We start from the raw sequence: 21,903 nt of genomic DNA, 5'->3' as shown, positions 1-21,903 counted from the left end.
CCCCCCCCCCCCCCCCCCCCCCCGGCTCAACTCTGATCACCTTTTGAGGGGTTGGTTATTCAAAAGAAAATGTCATGAATTTAGCACAGGATTATATGGATTCTACGCCACAATCTGTCTGTGGTTGTGAATGTGTAGCATGTGTCCCCAAGACAAAACTCTCTGTGCAGTCTACACTTTAAATATTCAAAGGATTTCTCGCATTCAAAACGTTAACTCGCAAGATTTGTCGTGGTAGCTGTGGACATAAACCAAATCGTGCGGTGGGGTAACGTTAGTGTTAGTTAATCTAATCTCTGATCAACATCTGGCAGCGTTTAAATCGATACGTTTGTCAGGGGAGCTTCTGCCACTGACAAAGAATGGGGACACACCGCGCTAAGTTAGCATGCTAAGCTAGCCAACTCGCATCAACAACATTGGCTGTTCAAAACTAATGCTGCCATTTCTGTCCTTAAATGTCCACATAGGAAATTCGCCAGCATTTAAGCCGGTCGGTTATAAACAAACCTACCGGATAAGTAATTCAACTTACGGGGGTTACGTTGAACCCCGTTTCCTAGGAACATAACGTTAGCCAAGTTACCTTAGCTATAATGTTAGTCCAGCGCCACCCATCGAATCAACGCAGGTAGCCACAGCTAACGGCAAACTATCTCGCTTTTACGGTTATGGCCAACATGATGACAGACAAGTTTACCTGCTTTTACATCCAGTGCTCCCGTCTGAGTGAAATGTATCGCCTCAGGATGACTGAGGCGATGTATGGTCACTTTCACTTTTTCCAGATATCTCGCTAATATCCTTTCAGGTGACAACTGTCTTCGTGGGGGAGAACCAGCCACCCGGCCGTCGGTCTACGGGAACAGAAAGCCTCAGAGTATCATCAGACAATTTAAACCTCCATTCCTTGGTAGAGTGAGGGCGAACACATGTCCTTTTGTTGGGAACAACTAACGGCGGACGCCCTCTTTCAAATAGGTTGACTAAAGTCTGCCTATAATTGCCTGGCAGCCGATTACGTTTTGCCCATTCTTTTCTCTGACAGACAATACACATCCAGCCTAGAAACTGCCCTATCCAAAATGGCGCAAATAAAAGGGGCGGAAGTGACATCTACTTGATTAGCATAAATAATCTCATTGTGAGATCGCGTGCCCGGCTCATTTAAACTCTTGATTGGTCTGTCAGTCAATTTGGCCAATTAAGCAAACGTCACTTAAAAAAAAAAATTACTCTAAAAAACCTACCTCGTCCACTTAAAAAACTGCGACGGGCCTTTGGGTTTTGTGTTCGAGATTGTGAGGTAAACAACCCAACACGATAGTGGCGGTATCTCGCCGAGAGCGGGCGTCCTTCTGTAGTGGATCTCTTCTTGATTTCTGCGCCTGCGCAGTTTGGCTACATCTGGCGCCCCCTCCCCTGCGGATCCTCGGATGTGCACAGTGCCTCAGCACCAGCTGGAGTGTTTTCTACGGTTGGGCCAACGGTAGGTGGCGCTGTACTACACTACTGTTGGTAACTTCCCAATTCTACCAAACTGACCGGGACTACTTTCCTGCACGTTGCTGGTGAAGGGCAGCCCTAGTGTGACACTGCATTTAAATGGTTAAAATCTCGGTAAAACTTTTCCATCAGCTGTGGGTTATTCTTTCCTTATTACCCCCCTCCCCATAATCATTCATTCAAATGGGCCATCACCCATTCCCCAGTGTTTGTGGTGTTTTTTTAATGCAAAAATAGTATCTGGCTGACCCTAAGTTTGCTGTGTGGTAATTTGATTTAACATGTTAATTTAAAAATATGCAACATAAATTTATTTTTGACATTGGACCCCTTAAGACAGGGCCGCAGGACTACATAATGGCAGGGACCAATTTAAGGAGTCGGTATGCTTTTAAGGTGCATATTCCCTGATAAACTTCAACATAAATAGACACAAACCAGTAAAAAACACAAATAAGCCTGGAGCTTTCAGGGCCCTGGGGCAGCCGCCTGCTTGGTTATTCAGCATCGCACACAGCACTTTCATAGGTGAAAGGAGAAAAGTGGGATTTTAAATGTCTTTACTATCTGACTTTTTGAAATCCATTCATATATATTTATCCTGCGGCTACCTCTGGATGACATTAGTGTGTGTGAGGGAGATGTACCAGCTGGTACCTGATGACTGCCACTGCCTCAGCAAAGAGTGTACCACACACCATGTGATGGGAACAACCACATGGTTTTAAATGAATGCTCTTTAAGGTGAGCATCTTTGAAGGGCGCGTTCAGAGTGAATAACAACCCCTTGCACTTGTTTTAGTTTGGCCCTTGGATCAATGAATATCAATCAGAGCAGCTCTCTCCGAACCCACCTGAGGTTTTGACTTATTGTGAAAAAAAAAAAAAATTACATTAAGGAAAAACAGAGCCAATACAAACTGTTTAATTTCATACAAACAATCACAAGTGTAGCAGTTACACGTAAACCCATCTGTAAATTTCAGTCAGGGAATGCCCTTTTTTTGTAAAGCACTATGTCCCTTCAGTATTCTGGATGACTACTGGTAGAGAACTATTTAATGTTTACTGCTAACAGGGGAGAGAGATGTCTCCCTTTGTCATTTGCTGTCATGTCACTGTCAAGACCTGGGCAAGTGGAGCATTACCCCCCCCCCCCCCAATTAGGATTCCACCAATCAAAGACAGCGACTTCAAGAGCGAAATGAACCCTATTTGACTGTGGGATGTCCAACATGATGACATCACTGATCATGTCGTGGCGAAGAGTGTGATCAGTCCTTTCACAAACGACACAATCTCGTTCCCTCCGAGTTTGGACTCTCCATAAACTCGATCTACAAAGGAAATGGGTACCTGTTGTTGTTGAAGAAGAAGAAGAAGAATAAAAAAATAGTTTCAGTTCAACTCACAACGCAGGCTTCCCATTCAGAGATTATGGGGAAAGTTAACTTAAACTTAAAACACAGAAATACATTAATTAATGAATTAGGGCCTCACTTCTCCAATTGTGTAGTTGAGCTGTCTGGCGCGGACGATCATCTCCATTTGAAAGACATACCCTTTGGACACGCACCGCTCAACCAGACTCTCCAACACCTCCTTCTTATACAACCTGACATTGGTGTGAAAAAAAACAAACAGCAAGCGTGAGAAAACATCAGGCCACTTACGTAGGCTTTTATTTGACAACCCCGGCAGCACTCACCTGAAGCTGCCTGTGAGGTCTGAAGCACCAGGTCTCAACAACACCTGAGTCAAAAAGTTGGCTCCCCGACTGTGAACGAGAGAAGGAGACAGAAGACAGAAAAGAAAATCAAAACTCAGCCTCTAGTCTGTTGTTATGAGGGTCAGTGCATTGGGTGAGTGGAAAATGAAGCCTTGCAGCTACCTGATCAGTTTCCTGCGCAGGTCCCAGCCGTACACGCCTCCGTTCCCTCGGTATCGAGTACCAGACACCAGGTCGTAATCACCTTCCTTCTGCTTTCTGACAAACAACACAATGGTCTTTACTAAGGCTGCACGACGTGAGGAAAATGTCCAATTGCGATTATTTTGACTGATGTTGCAATTGCAATATGATTCAAGACATAAGAGGGAGAAATCTATTTTTTTGGGGATCATCATTCTCATTTTCATTGAAACTCAAATAAAAATGTACTAGTCATGTAGTGTGATTTTTGCAAGAATCTGTCCCAAACAAAGATGTTTTCCTTTAGTCTTTAATCAGAATGGTCAGACACATACTGCGGCTGGCAGAAGTTTACACACACATGCTAAAGTGGAATAAAGTTGATAAAAAAAAGAGGAATTAAAATAAAAAAACATATTTTGGAAATAATGCCACTGTCAGATGCGTTAATTTAAAAAATGTAGGAAAATCTAACCTTTATAAGGAAGGCAGATTTATATTTAAAATAAAAGTCTTCCTGCTTTTATGTGAATTTAACATAGTATATATGTATACTTATGCCCCCTGTATTTTAAGGAAGAACGTTTATTTACAATACATTATTCATTCAAATAAAAAAATTGTGTCCTTAAAAGGTTGGATTTTCCCTATTTTTTTTAAATTAAAGCATTAAGATCAATTTCCAAAAGATGTTTTTTTGGTCCTCTTTTAAATCAACTTTAGCCTGGCTATGTACACTTATACAAGCCACTGTATTTTGCCTTTAACAAATATTGCACCCCCCCCCCTGGGATTTGGATATTGCACTAGTCCATACTGCAATTTCAATAAGAATGCGTTTAATTGCGCAGCCATAGTAATAACTATAGGACTTCTGCACAATTGAATTTGTGGCACAGTAGCTTACTATTATTGTTTTTAGTATTTAGAAATGGATTTTGTATACACAAACTGAAATACAGTAATAAACAAAACAAAATCCCTTGATAGGAAATGGAAATTTAGTAACACTTACTCAATAAATTCCGGGATGAATTTGGGCTGAAATAAAAATGGACAAAGAACGGTCAAATAACATGCAGTCTAAAGTTAGATTACTCGCAAAACCTCTTATATTTACATAATATTGCCATTAAATAAAAGGGTAATTCAAATGTTAGGGATGATAAAGACAGAGTTGACAAAAAACATCAGGTAAGCTCACATCTCCGATGCAAATACTACATAATTCAGCTAGGGCTAAAATAATCAGTTGATTAATCAATAGCTAACTGCTTTTATAATTAACTAATCATTAATCATCCATTTTCAGCTAAAATTCCATCTCTGGCTCCGGCTGCTCAAAATTGAGTCAATATATTTAGGTTTTGGACTGTTTATCAGACAAAACAAGCAATTTGAAGACGGGCATCATGAAATTGTGATTGTGAGATTGTAGATTTCTCACTATTTTCTAACATTAGATCAAACGATTCATGACTGATTGAAAAAGTAACTGGCAGACTAATAACCTGTAATGAAAATAAGAGTCAGCCCTAGAATCAACCTCACGTAAAGTTAATTTATTGATAACGCATGATAAAACATGCCCACACTCACATGATGGGAAAGATCTGCGTCCATTATGATTATGAAGTTCCCAGTAGCATGCTTGATGCCGTGGATGTACGCAGTGCCTTGGACAGGAAACACGAGCTCATCATTAGTTAGCAAAAGTTACCAGAATGAATACAACACTTTTTTTTTTTTTTTTTTTTTACACAGTTTGCAACTTACCAAGTCCTAATTTTTTTGCTCTTGGTCGAAGAAGCTGTTCCACAGAAAAGAGAGATTAAAGGTCTGCATAAAGATCCCATGCTCCATTCCTACAACCAATGGTTACACGGCATGCTAGATAGCTAACATTGTAAATGATACTTAAAACCAATCTTTAAGCAAAGATAGGCAATTCTTAACTTACTATCTTGTCCTCTCCATAGATTTTCTGCAACTGCTCTGCCACCTCCAGGGTCCCGTCTGGGCTTCCGTCGTCAATGATAATTACCTCGTAAATATAGCCACTGTTAAAAAACAACAACAACAACAACAACTGAGAATGCTATTTCAACTTTGTATCTCACACACACACACACACACACACACACACACACACACACACACACAAGCGCTATAAACGTGAGCTAAAGCGAGCACACCAACTAGTTAACTTGTAAAGTTTTTACTGTAGCCTTGACACATTAAATCTTGAAATGCGGACGTTTTGAGGATCTATAGTCGAGCTGTCATTCCCTCACTGGTTTAGTGACAGCTCATCACTGACAAGAGGCATCAACGTTAGCTAGCTAGCTAGCACTATCCGAGCAGCTTTGCTAGTTCTCCGAAACTTACCTTTCACCAAAATATTTCACCAAAAGCCACACTATCAAAGGTAGGTTTTCCCTTTCGTTATAGGTAGGTAATAGAATCGAGTATTTGTCCTCACTAATCCGGTTTGGGTGCGAAGTTTTTCGGCTTGCCATGGCGACGTGAATCTACGGAAACCACAATGCGCTAAGTTAGAAAAAGTGTCCCACTACATCCTGTTTATTATTTTCACAATAAAGTGAGTATCGGTGCTACTATATTGGTCATATTAATGTCCAAATAGCTATTATACGTCCTCAGCCATACTGAAACATCACGGGAAAAATTGAGAATATAAACATATAGCATAATTAGCCCATAGTTGTCCTCTTAGTATTATTTCAATGTAATTATTATGCATAAAAAAAGTACATAGCACAGTAAATAGCCCAAATTCAAAGGGTTAAAGTAAAGACATTGGAAGGAAAAATGGTAATTAAGGAGCATTAGTAAATTAAAATGCCCTATTTACAAATACACACTTGTAAAAAGTAACCACCATTTATTATGCACAATTAGTTATTTTATCATTGCACTTGGACAACGGACTGGGGATAGAGATAAATATAGTCCCGGACAGGGAGGGGGTAGATGAACACAGAGACACAGTCTGTAAAGCGTGTGTTATGAAAGGGTGAATAAGGTGTGGATTTTGGATATCCTTCCAGCCAAATGTCCTTTGTCTCCCAGTGTGTGTAGTGGTTTTGAAAGCATGCCTAATAAATGGCGATGCTCTCTAACCTGTGGCGTCTGTCTTCAGAGGTCAGTTCACCTTGACATAATGTGAGCTGAGTGGTGGGGTAGATGCTCTGTGCTATGATTCTTTTATATCTTTTATGACATCTTGACAGTGTGACCTCACAACCATGATAACAAACCATTGGTCAGTGATGTCCTCACAAGCTCATTGCAACTTACAGTGTTTGTTGTCTAACTAACTAGGCTCCATTGATTTTAGCATAGGAATAATTCAGAAATAACAATTGCCTTTGTTTGGAAAAATAAACTCACATTTCTGACAAACCGGAACATGAATGCACCACTGACGTTAGTTTAACAAGGCGGCTGGCTTAAAGGTTGGAATTTCCATTGCGCTCTTCAAAATAGACACCACTGGAAACAAATATCTCTTCACCGTGGTTCCGACAAAGACATTTGGTATTTTTATCATTATTGATTTCTGCTAGCTATTTATTTTTTCTTGTCCCACAGGGAGGTAGGGTGTCAGATTTAGCCTCAGAACAGGATTCAGTGTCTTGCTCTATGACACAAAACTGTCCTCACTCAGTATACTCAAGTTTTTTGGAGAAAAAAAAACGCATCATTAGATACATATTAATGGAATTTTATTAACAAGAATAAAAAAATCTCTGTCTCTCTCTCTCTCACACACACACACACACACACACACACACACACACACACACACACACACACACACACAAATGTTTATCACCTAATACCCCTTAAAACCATAAAAATATAAACAGGAATTTCAGTACGAATAGATACAGTATAAAATATCATACATGAATAACTGTATACAGTAAATATAATAAACAATATACAAATCATCATACACATGACAACAAGACATTCTCACAGTATCATTTATACCATGGGACAAAAAAAAAGCTTTTACACCATGGATTATGCATTTTCATTATTCTTGAGGCAGTTAGGTTAGAAAGACAAATCAAATAGGTAGAAATGTAAAACATATGGCTAAACTACTCGGCGTTGATACAGTGCATGAATACATAAACATAGTAATAAAAGGTTTCAGTGCGAATATGGAGTATAAGACAACACTTGACTGATCTCAATGAGAAAAATACTTTCCTTTGTGATGCTATCTGTTCATCAAAACACTTTTCTATATTAGAAAGCTTCCTACATAATCATAGTTCTTCTCTCAGCTATTCTTTTTTATACCGATGAACTTTGTAACAAAAGGACTGAGAGAGATCCTTCCTGTACCCTTTTCCTTTTCCCACACATGATGTGATGACACGTGTGAAGCTTCTGCGTCAGTCAGTGGCAAGATCAACACACCAAACCTCTTCAGTGGTGCTTGTTGTTTTTTAGCTCCAATACCATTGTGTCCTTCCACTCCAAAGGAACCATAGTCATTTCAAACAGACGTCAGTCGCCTTACCGTTGCTGCCTGCTCGTTAACATCCACTCAAGGTTGGTAGCCGTAATAAGGGTCTTCTGGAAAAAGAGGGCGCACACAAAAACAGTCAACAACCAAGACCATTTTTATACTCTAGTTTGCAATGTTGGCCACATTGGGGATTTTAGACCTTGTTTAGGAACCCATAAATATCATCTCAGCCCCCCTAAAAAATATAATTATAAAAAACAATTACTTATTTTTTAATCAATTTTAGTGCTTCAAGTAAGTGTTGGTGAACTTGTCTGTTAGTGACAGAGGACAAACAATTACATGTTTAATAATAATTATAATAATATAATAATAATAATGTATACTGTATTAATCCCGCTAGGGGAAATTACAATGTTTTCACTCTGTTGTTATTACACACAGGCCTGAATTACACACACATGCTCAGTTCCTATACATGCACTACATGGAGAGCTGTCAGAGTGAGGGGGCTGCCCATGGAATGGCGGCCCGAGCAGTTGGGGGTTCAGTGCCTTGCTCAAGAGCACCGTGGCAGTGCCCAGGAGGTAAACTGGCACCTTTCCAGCTACTTGAAACAGGTTAAATATCCTGTGTGTCTGTCACCAATGCTATGCACCTGTGACCCAGTCAAAGAAAGGGTTAACAGAAACGTGGTGTCGGCCAATTGGAGGAGGTTGTGCCAGACTCCCGCCTTTGGCTGAGTCTCTATCTAATCAGTCAGAGGGAGAGCAGGAGACGGTTGTGAAGTTTATCGTTGGTAGTCCCCAGAGAAGAAGTTGGTTATGTCAGGTTTGATTTGAACCCAAATTGAAACGTCAGCAACTGAAATTACTAAAAAGAACATTGTGTCAAATTTGTTGTTATTAGTGTAACTTAAAAAGTGTAAGGTTTAGTTCCTTTATAGTGTTAATCGTATCAAAATACATTAGCTGACGCTGTTGTTCAGTAGCTAGCTCAGAGATGATCGGCTAATGAAATTACTGATTTAGCAGGGGGGGTTAACACTTTTGCAACAGCAATTTTCATTAGGGGGTGAGCCCCCATAAAGGTCTGATCCTAGAAGAGCCCCTGGTTGGCAAATAGTTGGGACAAAACATTTGTGACATAAAGTACATTTGTTTCAGCAAATACAGTTATGCCAATAAGCTAGTTTTTAAACTACTGTGACTGCTTGCATTAACTGCTAAGCTGCTATATAGAATATTTTACATTGACAATGACAATGTGTCTTGTAATATAACAGTGGTTGCTCATAGTAATGAACCCACAGAGAATTTTAGCAGCTCATTGGCTTTATGGCCCAGAACTTTACTGTTTTTTTGGCCCCAAACGGCAGCTGTACAGCAATAAAGCTCCAAAGACTCACTGTACACTTGCTGCTCAGCACCGAACAGCTAACAAACACAGTTAGTTGTGGGGCATTAAGCATCTAAACGATACAGGAGTTGGTGACATACAAAAACAAAGCCCCAATTTTGGACTTACATTCATCAGGTGGACACAAACACCACACAAAGAATACTAAGGTTGCTCTGTGTCTGCTGGATTTGTATTGAGGGAACTGTTTACACATTCACCATTACAAAAGATTACGAAGTAAATATCACATAACAGCTTGTTGCCCAGCCCAAAAGTGGCCACACAAAAAATTGTAACTGCAGTACTGTAGAAAACAAGCAATTCTTTACTGTTAGAGAACTATAATGCTTTTGCAACTAAAAGACATTTCTCTTGCTTCTACTACATTCCAGAACCCTTTTAAAAAGATTAATTAATCTGGGACTTAACCCATATTAATATTTTTACTCACACACTCCCACTAATGTTACCAGCTTTCCTGGTAGCTAACCTGTTTGCTGGGGAACTCTGTGGCAGCCTCCACTGCTGTCACACACCCCCGGCGGTCCAACCTCGCCCGGCTGTCCAGGAGGTCCGGTGATCCCTGCGGGTCCTGCCTTACCATCCTCTCCTTTTGGACCCGGGATTCCCAGCTTGGACTCCCCCGGAGGGCCTGCAGACACACATGCATTACAACCATACATCAGTGCAGGGTTGTTTTCTGGTGATCAACAGTGCTTATGTTGTTACATAAAGAGGTACCTGCAAATCCTTTGATCCCTGTGGGCCCCTGCACATTGGGTCCTGGATCACCCTTCCCCCCTGGCGGACCTCTCCTTCCTGTACAGAAGCAAATCGACATAGTCAAAAGCTTAAAATAATATCCCACTGGACAAATTCCTAATATATAATATAATATAAACCATTCAACCATTGCTCCGACCATCGCGCAACAGTTTGTAGACAAACATGATCATTTGGTTGGATTGTCTTTATTTCAGCAAGCTTTGGCTATCACCTAATATTGAGTCTTACCCTGTTCTCCTGGATATCCAGCTTTGCCAGGTCTCCCCCTTGAGCCGACATGCCCCTGGGTGCCCCTGGCGCCTGGTGGGCCCTTGGGCCCTGGTATACCAGGTTCCCCGGGGGGTGCCACCGGCTCCTCAATCGGAGCTGGCTTTCGATTTTTCTCGTTAATAAACATATCAAGCTTCAACACTTCCTCTGAAAAAAAAAAAACACACACACACACACACTAAGTTGTGAGAGAGATACATATACAGATATCATCATTGTAGAAGTACCAGAGTACTTACTATGCACTAGTTGCTCACAGGCCTGTGTGACCAGTTGGTAGATCATGGCCATGGACTGAGGTTCCCCCTGTTAAACAACAGCATATTCACCAACCATAATTTAAACGAGAACCAAAGTATTATTATGAATTTATACTTTTATACATTTTGTATACTTTTAAGCACAGTAAAAAGGGTTAGGGTTAGGGTTGTTAGTGTTACAATAAGAAAAAGATTGTTCAGCTATAACCCACCTTCTCTCCTCGCTCCCCTTTCCCCCCTGGCAGACCCTGTAAAGCAACGGATACATGAGCATAAAAATGAATAACAAGTGCACACTGCATGTTTTTCCCACCTCCACATTAACCAGATCTCTAACCTCTTACCCCTTCCCACTCTTCTCATACCTTGAGAGTGACCCGCAGGGTCCTGGTGTGTGTGTGTGTGTGTGTGTGTGTGTACTCTTTTTGGGCAATCTTTTTCCAATTAAGAGTTCAGCTTCAAAATTACTCCTTGGTAAGCATAAACCAGTTCCGGTCTCTAACTGTCAAGCCACAACTATGCAGGACAGATCCAGTGGCTTCATTTTGTGCAAGCAGCATCAGACTGTTTTAAAATAACCATAGAGGCCGCCCGACACTGAACCATCTAAAGCAGTAAAATCTCTCTCCTGTGTCAGCCCAACACATTCAGCTCGCCTCTACAAGTGCTGCCATTAATTTATCATTTGTTAATCATCACGTTATCTTTGTCAATATCCCATATTCAACTATGCATGACAATTGATATATCTGTGCATAATGCATAACAAAAAGTTAAGACATTGGACATGGCTAATGACACTTCTTGTCCCTCTTATCTTACCGTAGGTCCCACAGGCCCTGAGTAGCCCCTTTCTCCTATAGGTCCTGGGTGTCCTGGCATTCCTTGGAAACCCTGTAAAATACAAAAAGATGTAGCATGAAGTAAATATGTACGCTCAGTATGGGGGGGATAGGGTTAGCCAACAGGAAATAATAAAGTTGTGAGTTATAGTACAAATATGTGGAAACACAGCAGGTCAGGAAGTGGAATCTTTGTTATAAACACTAATAGAACTGGGGTGATAATACAGACAGAACAAAATATTGACCATTATTAGAGCCTGACCAGCAGAGATGCTAAATGCTAAGTTTATTGTACAAGAGTAAAGTTGTTTATTGCATGCCAATCTGGATCTTACTCTGGATGTCTTGTGTGTTAACTAAAACTGGGTCTAGTAATGGTGGATTTGGGCCTGAGGGTGGTGCTAGAGGAAAGCTTAAAATGTGTCAATCGTGGAATAGTTCAGTCTATTAGATTTTAATATTTTATGTGTGTATGAGTAAACTTTGCACAGATGGTGGCACAAGACAAAAGGTCACAGGTCACCAAAAACATTAGGATTCATTAGGACAACACATCGACAGTTGAACTCATTAAGATATTAGTATGTATATTCATGTAATGCACCAACATGTTTTTTTGTGTGTCCCAGATACGATATAAAAGCGGAAAATAGTCATCATCTACATACAATGGATCTAAAAGGAAATCCAATCTTACTTACCCTGGGTCCAGTAAGGCCTGGTCCACCAATGTTACCTTCGAGCCCCCTAATGCCCTGTGAAACACATTGCACAGAGATGAGAAGAAGAATTTTTAAAGATAATGTTTTGGGCATTTGTAGGCCTTATGACAGGACAGCTGAATAAGTGAAAGGGGAGAGAGAGGTGGGAATGAGTTGCAGCAGAGGGCCACACGTCGGAGTTGAACCCATGCCTGCTGCGTCAAGGAGCAAACCTCTACACATGGGCGCCCGCTCTACCAACTGAGCCATTTGGGCACCCAAAGAAGACATACCTGATTGATTCTCAGTGGGGAAAATCACATTTTCTTTTTCTCTCTGCATGTTTTTACAAATTACACCCAGGTCTGAATTCACACACGTGCACAAACAGGACCTTTACAGGCATTAATACTTAAAGTAATTTACTGCTTCAGCTAAACTGTATGAAGAACTGCTGATATTTACTGTTCTGGGATCAAGCAGCTCACCTTGGGGCCTGGAATCCCCTCTTCCCCCTTTGGACCTGGAGGTCCTGGTAAACCCTGCAGAGAAAGACAATAGCAAGATGGAGAGAGCCCAATGAGAGGCAGAGGAGTGAGGTTGTAGACAAAAATACAGGGAAGAAGATGTGTTTTCTATTCTATTCCTGTATTTTAATGACTTGAGTTTAGACTTACCTGGACCCCTGGACGCCCAGGATCTCCCCTTTCCCCTCTTGCACCAGGTGGACCCTATAAAGGAAAATATGAAAACACAAGACAACTACGCATTATACAACATACTAGTTTCATAAGTCATTGCTTAACAGTTCAGCAAGATACGAACATGCTGAATACCACTATACATACACAAGTACGTATTTAAAGCTAAGATTACCCACCACTTTACCCTGCACGGCCATGCCTCGGGGTCCTGTGTTGCCCAGAGGTCCAAGACCTCCTTCAAATCCAGGCTTTCCTGGAGGACCCACCTCCCCCTGAAACATAGAGAAACTAACTTGATGGCATCAATTTGGATCTCCATGGCATGACTCAAACTAAAACATGAAAATAATAAAATGATTTTACTTTTTAAAGCTTTACGGTCTGATGAAAAAGAACAACAGGTCATGGCTGCTTATGTCGCAGTATAGGGAGAATTAAATAACTCATGAGGATGCTGCTGCTGTGCCATCCCTGTGTAAAAGTACACACAGCCCCTCTCTCAAATTAGACTGTAGAACAAACACACAGATCAGTCCTGCTTGTCTGTGACAACTACAGGTGTTTCATCAACTGCAGAGAATACAGCCGAGATTCTGCATGTGGTTGAGGGAAACTCACTCACCAAACAGAACATTAATATTATTTAATTGGCTAATTCTTATGGATTGATTTTTGTGGCCCTTCGGATCACCAGAATACACTCATGTAGGTGATATCATTGGAAGGAGAATTCCACAAAAACTGTGTTTTTCCTAGCACTGGCTTTGCAACTGCAGGAAACCATGCCCTGCAACGCTCTAGTTTCTGAAGGGGACTTGAACTCAAATGTAACTTAAGAATAAGAATTATTTTCATCTCACCTTTTGGCCTTGCTCTCCCTTAACACCTTTCTCCCCACGAGGACCTGGTTTACCCTAAGAAAAAAAAAAATAATTAAACACCAAATGGATCTCACAAATAATGAGTCAGCGTCAGCTTATATTGTAGGCCTGACTGAGATCTCATGGTGACGTACAGTTGGACCAGGGGAACCCAGAGCTCCGGGGATGTCAGAGGAACAGGTACAGGTGTACGCCGGGGCAGGACAGCTCTCCACATCTCTCTGATGCAAACAAACACACACACACTAATTTTGTACCATTTTTCATTAAACTTACATTATTAAATACCAAGATAGAGCTGAATAAAGGTAATATAATTAGTAACCAACTAACCACTCCAGGTAGGTCACAGCAGGTATCCTCTAAAGCCCATGTAGTGTTACAGACAATCTCAAAGGACTGCAGCTGGAACTGAAGACAATGATGAACATAGGATACAGGTTGAGCACAGGCCAGAAGAAGAAGAAAAAATATATGTTGAGGATGTGTAATTTATTGACACAACAGGCCTTGATAAAAATCAAATAAATAGAATAGAAAAAAAAAAGTACCGGTGCTGATCCACTATTGGGTCCTATGGTCTTCACCAGTTTTCCCAGCATCTCAAAGCCGTCAGTCGGCAGGTTGCCTAGAGGACGGGCAGGTCTCTCACCCACGCGCTGACAGTCCACAGACAGGGAAACACTCACCTGGCTGACCGACAGGTGCACCTGCCAATCCCAATCATTCTGTCATATTAAGCCAAGTTGCAGATTTTGCTGAGCCTCAAACAGTCTCTTAGCCTCAAATCTTTCACTGTTACCCTTTCTTACTTTACTGTTGGTCTTTATTGTGTTACAGCTGCTACAGACCTGAGATTATGCTGATGTAAAGTCTTTTTCCAACCATCTCTTTCACCTCTCAATCATGCTCTTTCGAATTATTATGTGTTGACATTTCTGTTTTATTGGATTACACATAGGTCACAGTAACTAGATGGAAAAAGAAATCTGTAATAATATGTAAATGGTACATGGAAAAAGGATAATTAACCTGATTTAAAAAAACATGACTTCAATGTTTCATTTTTTGCTAAATGAAAGTGAGACTTGCTCAGTGTTTATTATCTCACCTTGTGAAAACTGCCATAGAATAGTCTGTAGACCTGCGACTGGTCAAAGGTCAGTTCCTGCACTTCTCCCCTGTAGTCCAGACTGAAGTACACCAGATGCTTGGTTGTCGCTGTGCAAAGAACAAAAATAAAGGTAGATTTTCAGTAATCAACTTCTAACTCACATTGTGTCCTACCTTAACCCTGGGGCTCTAAAGAAGGCAAAGTCTGCTGCAAGGTGTTGGATCTGGCTGGGTGTAAGAAAAAGGCATAGCCTCTAGTGGGGCTTCACACTATTTTTTAATTAGATCAAAAAAGGGCTGAGTGTACTTTCAACAGTCCAAAACCCCGGCATAGCTGCATCGTCCCGTTGAGGTGTGTGTGTGTTCTCTCTCTCTCTCTCATTCCTTCTCTCTCTCTCTGGCTTTTGAGCCGGGGAGGACGGGCCAACTTGGACATTTCTGTGTTCGCAAACAGTAAGCCATGCTCACTCCGTATTATTATTCCTTTAAACAATTATTATCAAATTGGTGAAATTGATGAATAAGAGAAGGGGTAACAAAGTTCCTTGGGAGATGGCGAGACGCAGAAATGTAACTCACGGTCGAGCACCACTCCCATCTTGGGCTGGAAGTCATTGTCAGTGAGCTGCCAGAGGGCAAAGGGCTCCCTGGGTGTTTCCTGCAACATGCGGAAGGTGATGCTGATGGTGTGTTCTGGAGAGAAACCTGCAGGATGGATAAACCTGGACAGAGGTAAATAAAGGTCAAAGGGACATGCTCCATTCCTTTTCCTTTAAAGATACAGTAAACATGTTTGAAATTGTTGCATCATGACAGAGAGGTGTGTGGTGGAAGAGTTTGAACTGTAAGATCATTGCACTCATGTGCTGTTTAATATTTGATCAGCTGATCTGATGGGAGAGCAAAAGCAGCAGTAGGTTGATGCAGAAGCTCTATTGCCTTTTATTGTTACTCATCCTCATTAGTGTGTGTAATCTGAATGAATCATAAAAACACTCTTTGCAACTTTCTCTACTTTCTCTTCTATATCTAAGGGCCTTTATTTTAATTTTTTATGCTGCATTTCAAGAGCATCCCGAGGATCAAATATGTTTCCTCAACAAAAGGCACAGTTGGCAATTATCAGTCCCATATACAGCTAAGCTTTATGGCTCCTTTATACAAATGATCTTTTTTCATTTGAATTAAAGTCACTTTCTCTGAGGCCCTGATGCCACACCACATCTATAGTAAGTATTAAAGTAGCAGTTATCAGGTGTAATTCCTTTTAACTCACTTAATGATTCCCTAAGTAACATACATTTCCTCAAAATGACACTGGAGTGAGTGAGGATGTTCCCTTTGGTAAATACAAGTCCTCTTCACGTCCCATCCTGGCATCTCTCTCTCTTTTCACGTTGTAAAAAGCAACCTCTCTCAGATGAAATTTGCTGTGCAGTATTGATTACTTTATTGATTACTTCGTTATTTATATTTATGGAAACTTATACTTTTCCTCCACTAAATTTCCTAAATAAAAGTCTTTACTTTTACTCCAATACATTTCTCATAAAATTCGTTACTTGTTACTACAAAATAAAATCAGAAGAAATAGGCTGGACTGCAAAACAGCAGGTTTGGTGAATGGGGTGATGGTGAAGATAATGTAAAACACCTGAGTGGCAGTATGATTTTGTGTATTGGAGTGAAAGATTCAAACATGCGGCCGCTGCGTCGACAAGTAAACTTCTATATGTGGGCACCCGCTCTGCCAGGCGAGCTAACCCATCAATGTTGTTTTTTACTTTTACATTTACTTCTAATAATTAAGTACATTTACTTTTGATACTTGAGTACATTAATGTTAGATTCTTGAAGAACTTGACTCAAGTAGTATTCTAAAAGGTGACTTTAACTTCTACCAAAGTCATTTTCTGCACTTTTACACAAGTAGTGCTTTCAAGTCCTTGCTGCAGTCTTTATCCCCAGCTAAATGGCTACATTGAGTGCAAGTAATTATATATAATACATATAATTAAGATCTACAGCACATTTTTCACTTTCTCTTTCTGGGGCTGCATTTATGGAAATTGGTGTATAGTACAAGCAAGAAGAACAAAAAAAACAGAAGGCAATTTAAAAGCAGTAAATGAGATGATCTCACTTGGTGCTCTGTGTCAGTTGGACGTCTCTGTACAAAGTAAAGGTGGGGAGAGCGTTGAAGACAAAAGGCTCGGCTGCCACGCCCTCCACAGACGAGTGAGCATTCTTAGTCAGACCAAATGCTTCCATCATGTCAAATCCTGAAACAACAACCAATTGACAGACGTACAACAAGGTGATGTTTCAGTTATTCAAAATGAGCCTTGCAGTTTTGTGTGAGGACAGCTTGTCTTACCTTTAACAATGCTGTTTCTGATGGTGACTTCAGGGCAGACTGCAACACAACAGGGCAGCGTTGAATCATTATGAGAAAGGCAAAGGGATCGTTTTCAGTCAAGAAAAAAATTGGTCTCACTAGGGACTCTATGTGGAAGCTCTAAGAGGCAAGTGAGAACAACATTAATTCTAGTCACTTTCTCTAATTTGTTTTCTCCACTGTGTTTATGACTTAAGAACAGGTAAAAAGGGTTTGGCGGAATACTCTTTTAAAGTTATAAAGAGTGGGAGATTAATTATAAAAACAAACTATTGTTGCACATGAGTGAAATGTATTATTGCTTATTTATAACCTTGTTTATCCCCTAATGCTAAATCAAATTTTTACACTCTTTCATTGAATTAATGTCTAAAAGATAAAAGAAATATAAAAACTCAAGTAGTCCTCAGTTTTCTGGGGACCTACTGGAGTCATTTAAATTTGTGGAATCAAGAATATAACACATCTGCTCGGTAACTAAAATGACGTCCCCAAGAAACATGAAAAATGTGCTAAACAGATATATTTCTATGAGAGAATATGATCGCAAGAGGAGTCACCTTCGTTGTGGATAGGGTACATCCGGGGATGGATGGGAATTCTGGCAGGAGCCGTGGCTGTAAAAGGAACAGGTACATCCAGTCATGACACACTGAACAAACAACAAAAACATTATATATGTTGTTATGTTTTTTTTTTTCATGTACTGTATGTATTAATCTTTACTTTCCCAACTATGAAGTGATTTGATTACATTTTGTAGAGAAGCAGCCTAGAAATAATGTAGTCCTGCATTTTATGTTAATTTATCCTGAGAGGGAATGTCAGGTACTGTATGCAGATGTTAGACTTTGTGGTGAGGAAAGTTCAACATCTAACATACTGTGGGAGTAATCGTGATCAGGTCAGACCTGTTGGATGGAGAATGGAGACGGCAGCACCCTCTGCTGAGCTGAGCAGCGAGTGCACACTGATGCGATATAGAGTCTCTGGTTCCAGATCAGTGAAACAGTGACTGCTGCTGGACTCATCGACAGTTTCTTCCTTTGTTTGTTTGTCTACACACAAGGCACACATAGATGTTTACACACCAATGGGTAAATCAACAGTGGTTAATGCGGCTTCTGAGACAGCTTAATGTACACAGAGTTGTCAGTTACGATAGATTTTACAATTACTTTTGACGGACTGGATGACAATACGATATCCATCAACAGTAGACACGGGTCTCCAAGACACACAGATACTGGAGTGGTCTGACCTAACCACGCTCACGCTGCTGACTCGCAGACTGGCTGAAGGGAGAGAGAGGGAGACAGACAGAGAGGTAAACTGGAAGGTTGATGAACAAAAAAGACATTGCCACAGCCAGAGGTGAACAACTAATTTCACATTTGAGTGAGGATTTTCACCCCGGCGGCCTATGTGTATGAAACCTCTTAAGAAAGTCTTAAGTATGGTGCTAAACCTTGAGCTATGTGTAAGAAAGAATCATGGTAAATAAATAGTACTGAGATATGTCTAAACAAAAAAGATAGTGTTCCAAAAAAAGGACTAAATTATGCCTTTCCTCAATGCTCTCCTTCAAGCATTGAATCAGTCGATAGCAGGCCTCCAAAAGGACAACTTGCCCCCCAACAGTTCAGTCTAAGATTCGGGTGTGTTATGTAGTAGCCACTAACCTAAAGCAGAAATGAGTAGCAGTTTTCATCTTATGGATTGTAGCATACTAATAATGACATTACCCGAATCCTAGTGTTGGAGTTTTTTTTTCTTTGTTCTTGAGTGGACTACATGACTACACTACAGGCAATTTAATGTGTTGTTTTTTTATTTATACCTCACATCAGTGTATTTACACTAAATGTAATGTATGAAGACTCTGTTTTCTCACTGTTTACTACCGGAACACAAAAGGTTATACTTGCCACAGGCTCAAATCTAGTTTAGTTTTTCAGTAAGTTTGACTCACTGGTTTTGCCCTGAGCTGAACCGCTGCCTCCTTCTCTGTTGCGGTACTCAGCGGTGACCAGGATGCTGTAACGTGTATCTGGCTGTAAAGACTCGAGCACCACTCGCTTTTCACTACCTGGAACCACCACCTGTAGGCAACAAATGCACCTTTCAAAGTCAAGCTTTCAAGTAAAATGTCCATGTATCAACACAGTGACAGAGCTAATTTGCAGTTTTTGGAATTGTCTGTGACCCCTGAGAAGCACTATGGTTTACTGTCCAGCAGGATAGAGGACAAAGTGGTGGAAGATGTGCCGATTACAGCTCACTCACAGTGCTGTCCTGGATTTCAGCTGCAGTCAGTGCGGTGTAAGACACACGATACTGGAGGACATGAGCGTTGGGAGGCACCCAGCTCACCACCAAGCTGACTGCTGTCTCCTCGGAGACGGTTATGCTGGATGGGCTTCCACCAGACACTGCAAGGACAAAAGCAGATATTTCCCTAATGAAGAGATAATTTGCCTGAAATTCCACCTGTCAAACCATTAAAAATAATTAAAATGCTGCTTGAAAGTTAATTTTATATATATATATATATATATATATATATATATATATATATATATATATATATATTGCTTGAGTTTTTGTGCCACCAAGTTGCTTATGGTAGAGAGACAAGATTATTTGCAAGTAATGGTCAGGATTAAAAGTGGGCTGAGGGGTTAATATGTCACATAAATAATGTAGGATGCCTTTTGACAACCGGCCAGGGACTACAGCTGGAAATCAGCCGTAAAGGCTTACTAACAGCTGCTCCTTTTACTGTACAGTTAATTAAAGGGGACTGTCCACGACATTATAAACTAATAAACTGATCTAAACTTATACTGCAATATTCAACACGTGACTGGGTACTGTATTCAATACCAGGATTTTATCTTAAGAGGTTGTCTAGTTGGTTCACTTTACTTTGTCTGTTGCCACGGAGATTATCAATGCTCATATAGCACTTCTCTTTCCATAAATTACAAACAACCTGGACATTCATCTTTCCCCGTTCATTGGAGGACCCACCAAACATTGCAATTTAATTTTTAATGACTCTCCAGTGCTGCTGGTAGTATTTTACTCATTAGCGTGTGTTGTGTAAATCAGTGTGTGTGACTCACATGTGCTATAGCGTGTGGCCACAGCTTCACTCTGAGCTCCATCTCGATAAAGTGCAGACAAAGAGATCTGGTATTCCTTATCGTCCTCCACCCCCTCCAGGATCGCCCCCTCACTCTCACCACTCACTCTCAGCTAAAAGCAAACACAGCAACATTATATTCATATATTAAGTAACCATTAGAACTCATTATTCACTCCACCAATCCATTCATCCATCCCCACCTGTCTCAGGTCTCCTCCACTGAGGGAGATCCACTTGATGAGGTAGGAGACTACATCATCAGCTGCTGCCTCCCAGCGAACGGTGATATCACTGCCTGAGAAATTAGTCACCCTGAGGTCTGATGGGGACGGCACCTTCACTGGGAGAGATGGAAAATATGTCAGGAAAGAAAAAAAAAAGAGAGTTTAGCCTGATTTGATCTTTTTTCATTTATATTTAATTAAATGTCCTTCCCGCTGGTGCTGTGCTGTCACACAAGACAATTGCTTTGAGACATCAAAAGGAAATATAACATCATGCCTCTGGAATAAAAAGTATTTGTGTGTGTGTCTTACGTGTGGTGACGTTACTGGTCAGTGCTGCAGACAGGCCTTGCGAGTAGAGAGACTGGACTGAAACCAGATATCTAGACAGAGAGGAGAGGTTCTGCACCACCACAGAGTTCAGTCCGGTTACATCCACCTGGAAAGAGATTTAATTGGAATGACTGACACTGTGGCTGCAGGATCTTACTGATGGTACAAACATTATTTTGATAAAGGTGGACCCGGGTCCAGCACTTGGCACTAGTATTGGTTTACCGTTGATGAGTGTTTTCAGGTGAACAGCTTTGACTCAAATGGGTGATAATAGAAACTACTTATAAATTCAAAGCCCAAGTTATTGGATATTTCAACCTCTTTGTGGATTGGTATTATTGTTATTATCCTTCAGAAACAAAAATACTTTTGATATGGACTTCTCACCTTCAGACTGTGAGAAGGTAGGCTAATGCCATGTGTTATTTAAATGCACTGAATAAAACAAAGGACTGTATATATGTGTGTGTGTGTGTGTGTGTGTGTAAAGTTACCTGCTTAACGTCACTGCCGTGGTTGGTGCTGTAGGTGATTCTGTGGCTGGGGACGTCCACGGCTCCGGGCACCCAGCTTACCCTCATCATACTGTGGCTGACCACCGGGAACTGAACACTCATCGGCTGTGGGAGAGGGACTGTGGGGAGAGATGAAAGACAGATGATGTTAGCATTGACGTGATCTATTCTATCAGTGTCATTGTAAAGTTCCTGTACCAGAGATGTTAATTATAGAGTAGGAAGAGGGACTAGTGAGTAAGGATTATCTGTGAATAGAATAGAAGGAACAATGCTAGAAAAATCTCAGAACTTTGTGGCGTAAGGTGAAAGAATAAATACAGTGGGTACGGAAAGTATTCAGACCCCTTTAAATTTTTCACTCTTTGTTTCATTGCAGCCATTTTCCAA

General features: G+C 40.7%; 3 protein-coding genes across 6 annotated transcripts in view; all 3 read right to left on the bottom strand.

Annotated features, from left to right (window-relative positions):
* The window catches only part of adnpb (activity-dependent neuroprotector homeobox b), a 9,195-nt gene extending 7,819 nt beyond the window's left edge, over nucleotides 1-1,376 (bottom strand). The window contains exon 1 of one of the 2 annotated variants that reach the window (XM_034876277.1): nucleotides 1,251-1,376. The gene's annotated coding sequence lies outside the window, so the exon portion shown is untranslated. Of the gene's footprint in view, nucleotides 1-700; nucleotides 1,212-1,250 lie in introns of those variants that run through there. The other variant, XM_034876276.1, reaches the window with a different exon arrangement.
* Nucleotides 1,377-2,517: 1,141 nt separating this feature from the next.
* Nucleotides 2,518-6,008, bottom strand: dpm1 (dolichyl-phosphate mannosyltransferase subunit 1, catalytic). Its single transcript, XM_034876300.1, has 9 exons — nucleotides 5,807-6,008; nucleotides 5,379-5,478; nucleotides 5,195-5,228; nucleotides 5,018-5,094; nucleotides 4,434-4,459; nucleotides 3,398-3,493; nucleotides 3,215-3,283; nucleotides 3,007-3,121; nucleotides 2,518-2,862 (listed from the first exon to the last, which is right to left on the bottom strand). Exons 1-9 carry the CDS (start codon nucleotides 5,935-5,937, stop codon nucleotides 2,758-2,760), a joined length of 753 nt encoding a protein of 250 aa, XP_034732191.1. The 5' UTR covers nucleotides 5,938-6,008; the 3' UTR covers nucleotides 2,518-2,757.
* A 1,893-nt stretch (nucleotides 6,009-7,901) lies between these two features.
* LOC117947392 (collagen alpha-1(XX) chain) overlaps nucleotides 7,902-21,903 on the bottom strand; it is a 33,500-nt gene continuing 19,498 nt past the window's right edge. For 2 of the 3 annotated variants that reach the window (XM_034876273.1, XM_034876275.1), the window contains 28 exons: nucleotides 21,493-21,632; nucleotides 20,975-21,101; nucleotides 20,639-20,778; nucleotides 20,416-20,548; nucleotides 19,574-19,719; nucleotides 19,260-19,389; nucleotides 18,466-18,582; nucleotides 18,199-18,345; nucleotides 17,848-17,904; nucleotides 17,267-17,305; nucleotides 17,033-17,171; nucleotides 15,469-15,611; nucleotides 14,888-14,997; nucleotides 14,328-14,486; nucleotides 14,110-14,187; nucleotides 13,911-13,997; nucleotides 13,756-13,809; nucleotides 13,072-13,167; nucleotides 12,869-12,922; nucleotides 12,680-12,733; nucleotides 12,192-12,245; nucleotides 11,468-11,539; nucleotides 10,858-10,893; nucleotides 10,625-10,691; nucleotides 10,344-10,532; nucleotides 10,071-10,148; nucleotides 9,820-9,981; nucleotides 7,902-8,035 (listed from right to left, as the gene is read on the bottom strand). In XM_034876273.1, the coding sequence (XP_034732164.1) occupies nucleotides 8,007-8,035; nucleotides 9,820-9,981; nucleotides 10,071-10,148; nucleotides 10,344-10,532; nucleotides 10,625-10,691; nucleotides 10,858-10,893; nucleotides 11,468-11,539; nucleotides 12,192-12,245; nucleotides 12,680-12,733; nucleotides 12,869-12,922; nucleotides 13,072-13,167; nucleotides 13,756-13,809; nucleotides 13,911-13,997; nucleotides 14,110-14,187; nucleotides 14,328-14,486; nucleotides 14,888-14,997; nucleotides 15,469-15,611; nucleotides 17,033-17,171; nucleotides 17,267-17,305; nucleotides 17,848-17,904; nucleotides 18,199-18,345; nucleotides 18,466-18,582; nucleotides 19,260-19,389; nucleotides 19,574-19,719; nucleotides 20,416-20,548; nucleotides 20,639-20,778; nucleotides 20,975-21,101; nucleotides 21,493-21,632 (2,837 nt within the window). In that variant the 3' untranslated portion in view covers nucleotides 7,902-8,006. The remainder of the gene's footprint in view (nucleotides 8,036-9,819; nucleotides 9,982-10,070; nucleotides 10,149-10,343; nucleotides 10,533-10,624; nucleotides 10,692-10,857; nucleotides 10,894-11,467; nucleotides 11,540-12,191; nucleotides 12,246-12,679; nucleotides 12,734-12,868; nucleotides 12,923-13,071; nucleotides 13,168-13,755; nucleotides 13,810-13,910; nucleotides 13,998-14,109; nucleotides 14,188-14,327; nucleotides 14,487-14,887; nucleotides 14,998-15,468; nucleotides 15,612-17,032; nucleotides 17,172-17,266; nucleotides 17,306-17,847; nucleotides 17,905-18,198; nucleotides 18,346-18,465; nucleotides 18,583-19,259; nucleotides 19,390-19,573; nucleotides 19,720-20,415; nucleotides 20,549-20,638; nucleotides 20,779-20,974; nucleotides 21,102-21,492; nucleotides 21,633-21,903) is intronic. The other variant, XM_034876274.1, reaches the window with a different exon arrangement.

The sequence above is a fragment of the Etheostoma cragini genome, chromosome 7 (genome assembly GCF_013103735.1).
Source record: "Etheostoma cragini isolate CJK2018 chromosome 7, CSU_Ecrag_1.0, whole genome shotgun sequence".
In the NCBI taxonomy this organism is placed as follows: domain Eukaryota; kingdom Metazoa; phylum Chordata; class Actinopteri; order Perciformes; family Percidae; genus Etheostoma; species Etheostoma cragini.
Note: the sequence above shows the minus strand (reverse complement) of the source record. Positions and strands in the feature narration are given on the sequence as shown.

What these genes read in the sequence shown, in the direction of transcription:
- dpm1 (XM_034876300.1), bottom strand. Translation starts at nt 5,937, where the DNA reads ATGGCAAGCCGAAAAACTTCGCACCCAAACCGGATTAGTGAGGACAAA. An exon ending in CTGCGCAGGAAACTGATCAG is followed by an intron (nt 3,284 to 3,397) that starts GTAGCTGCAAGG and finishes TCTCGTTCACAG; the next exon opens with TCGGGGAGCCAACTTTTTGA. An exon ending in GACCTCACAGGCAGCTTCAG is followed by an intron (nt 3,122 to 3,214) that starts GTGAGTGCTGCC and finishes CACCAATGTCAG; the next exon opens with GTTGTATAAGAAGGAGGTGT.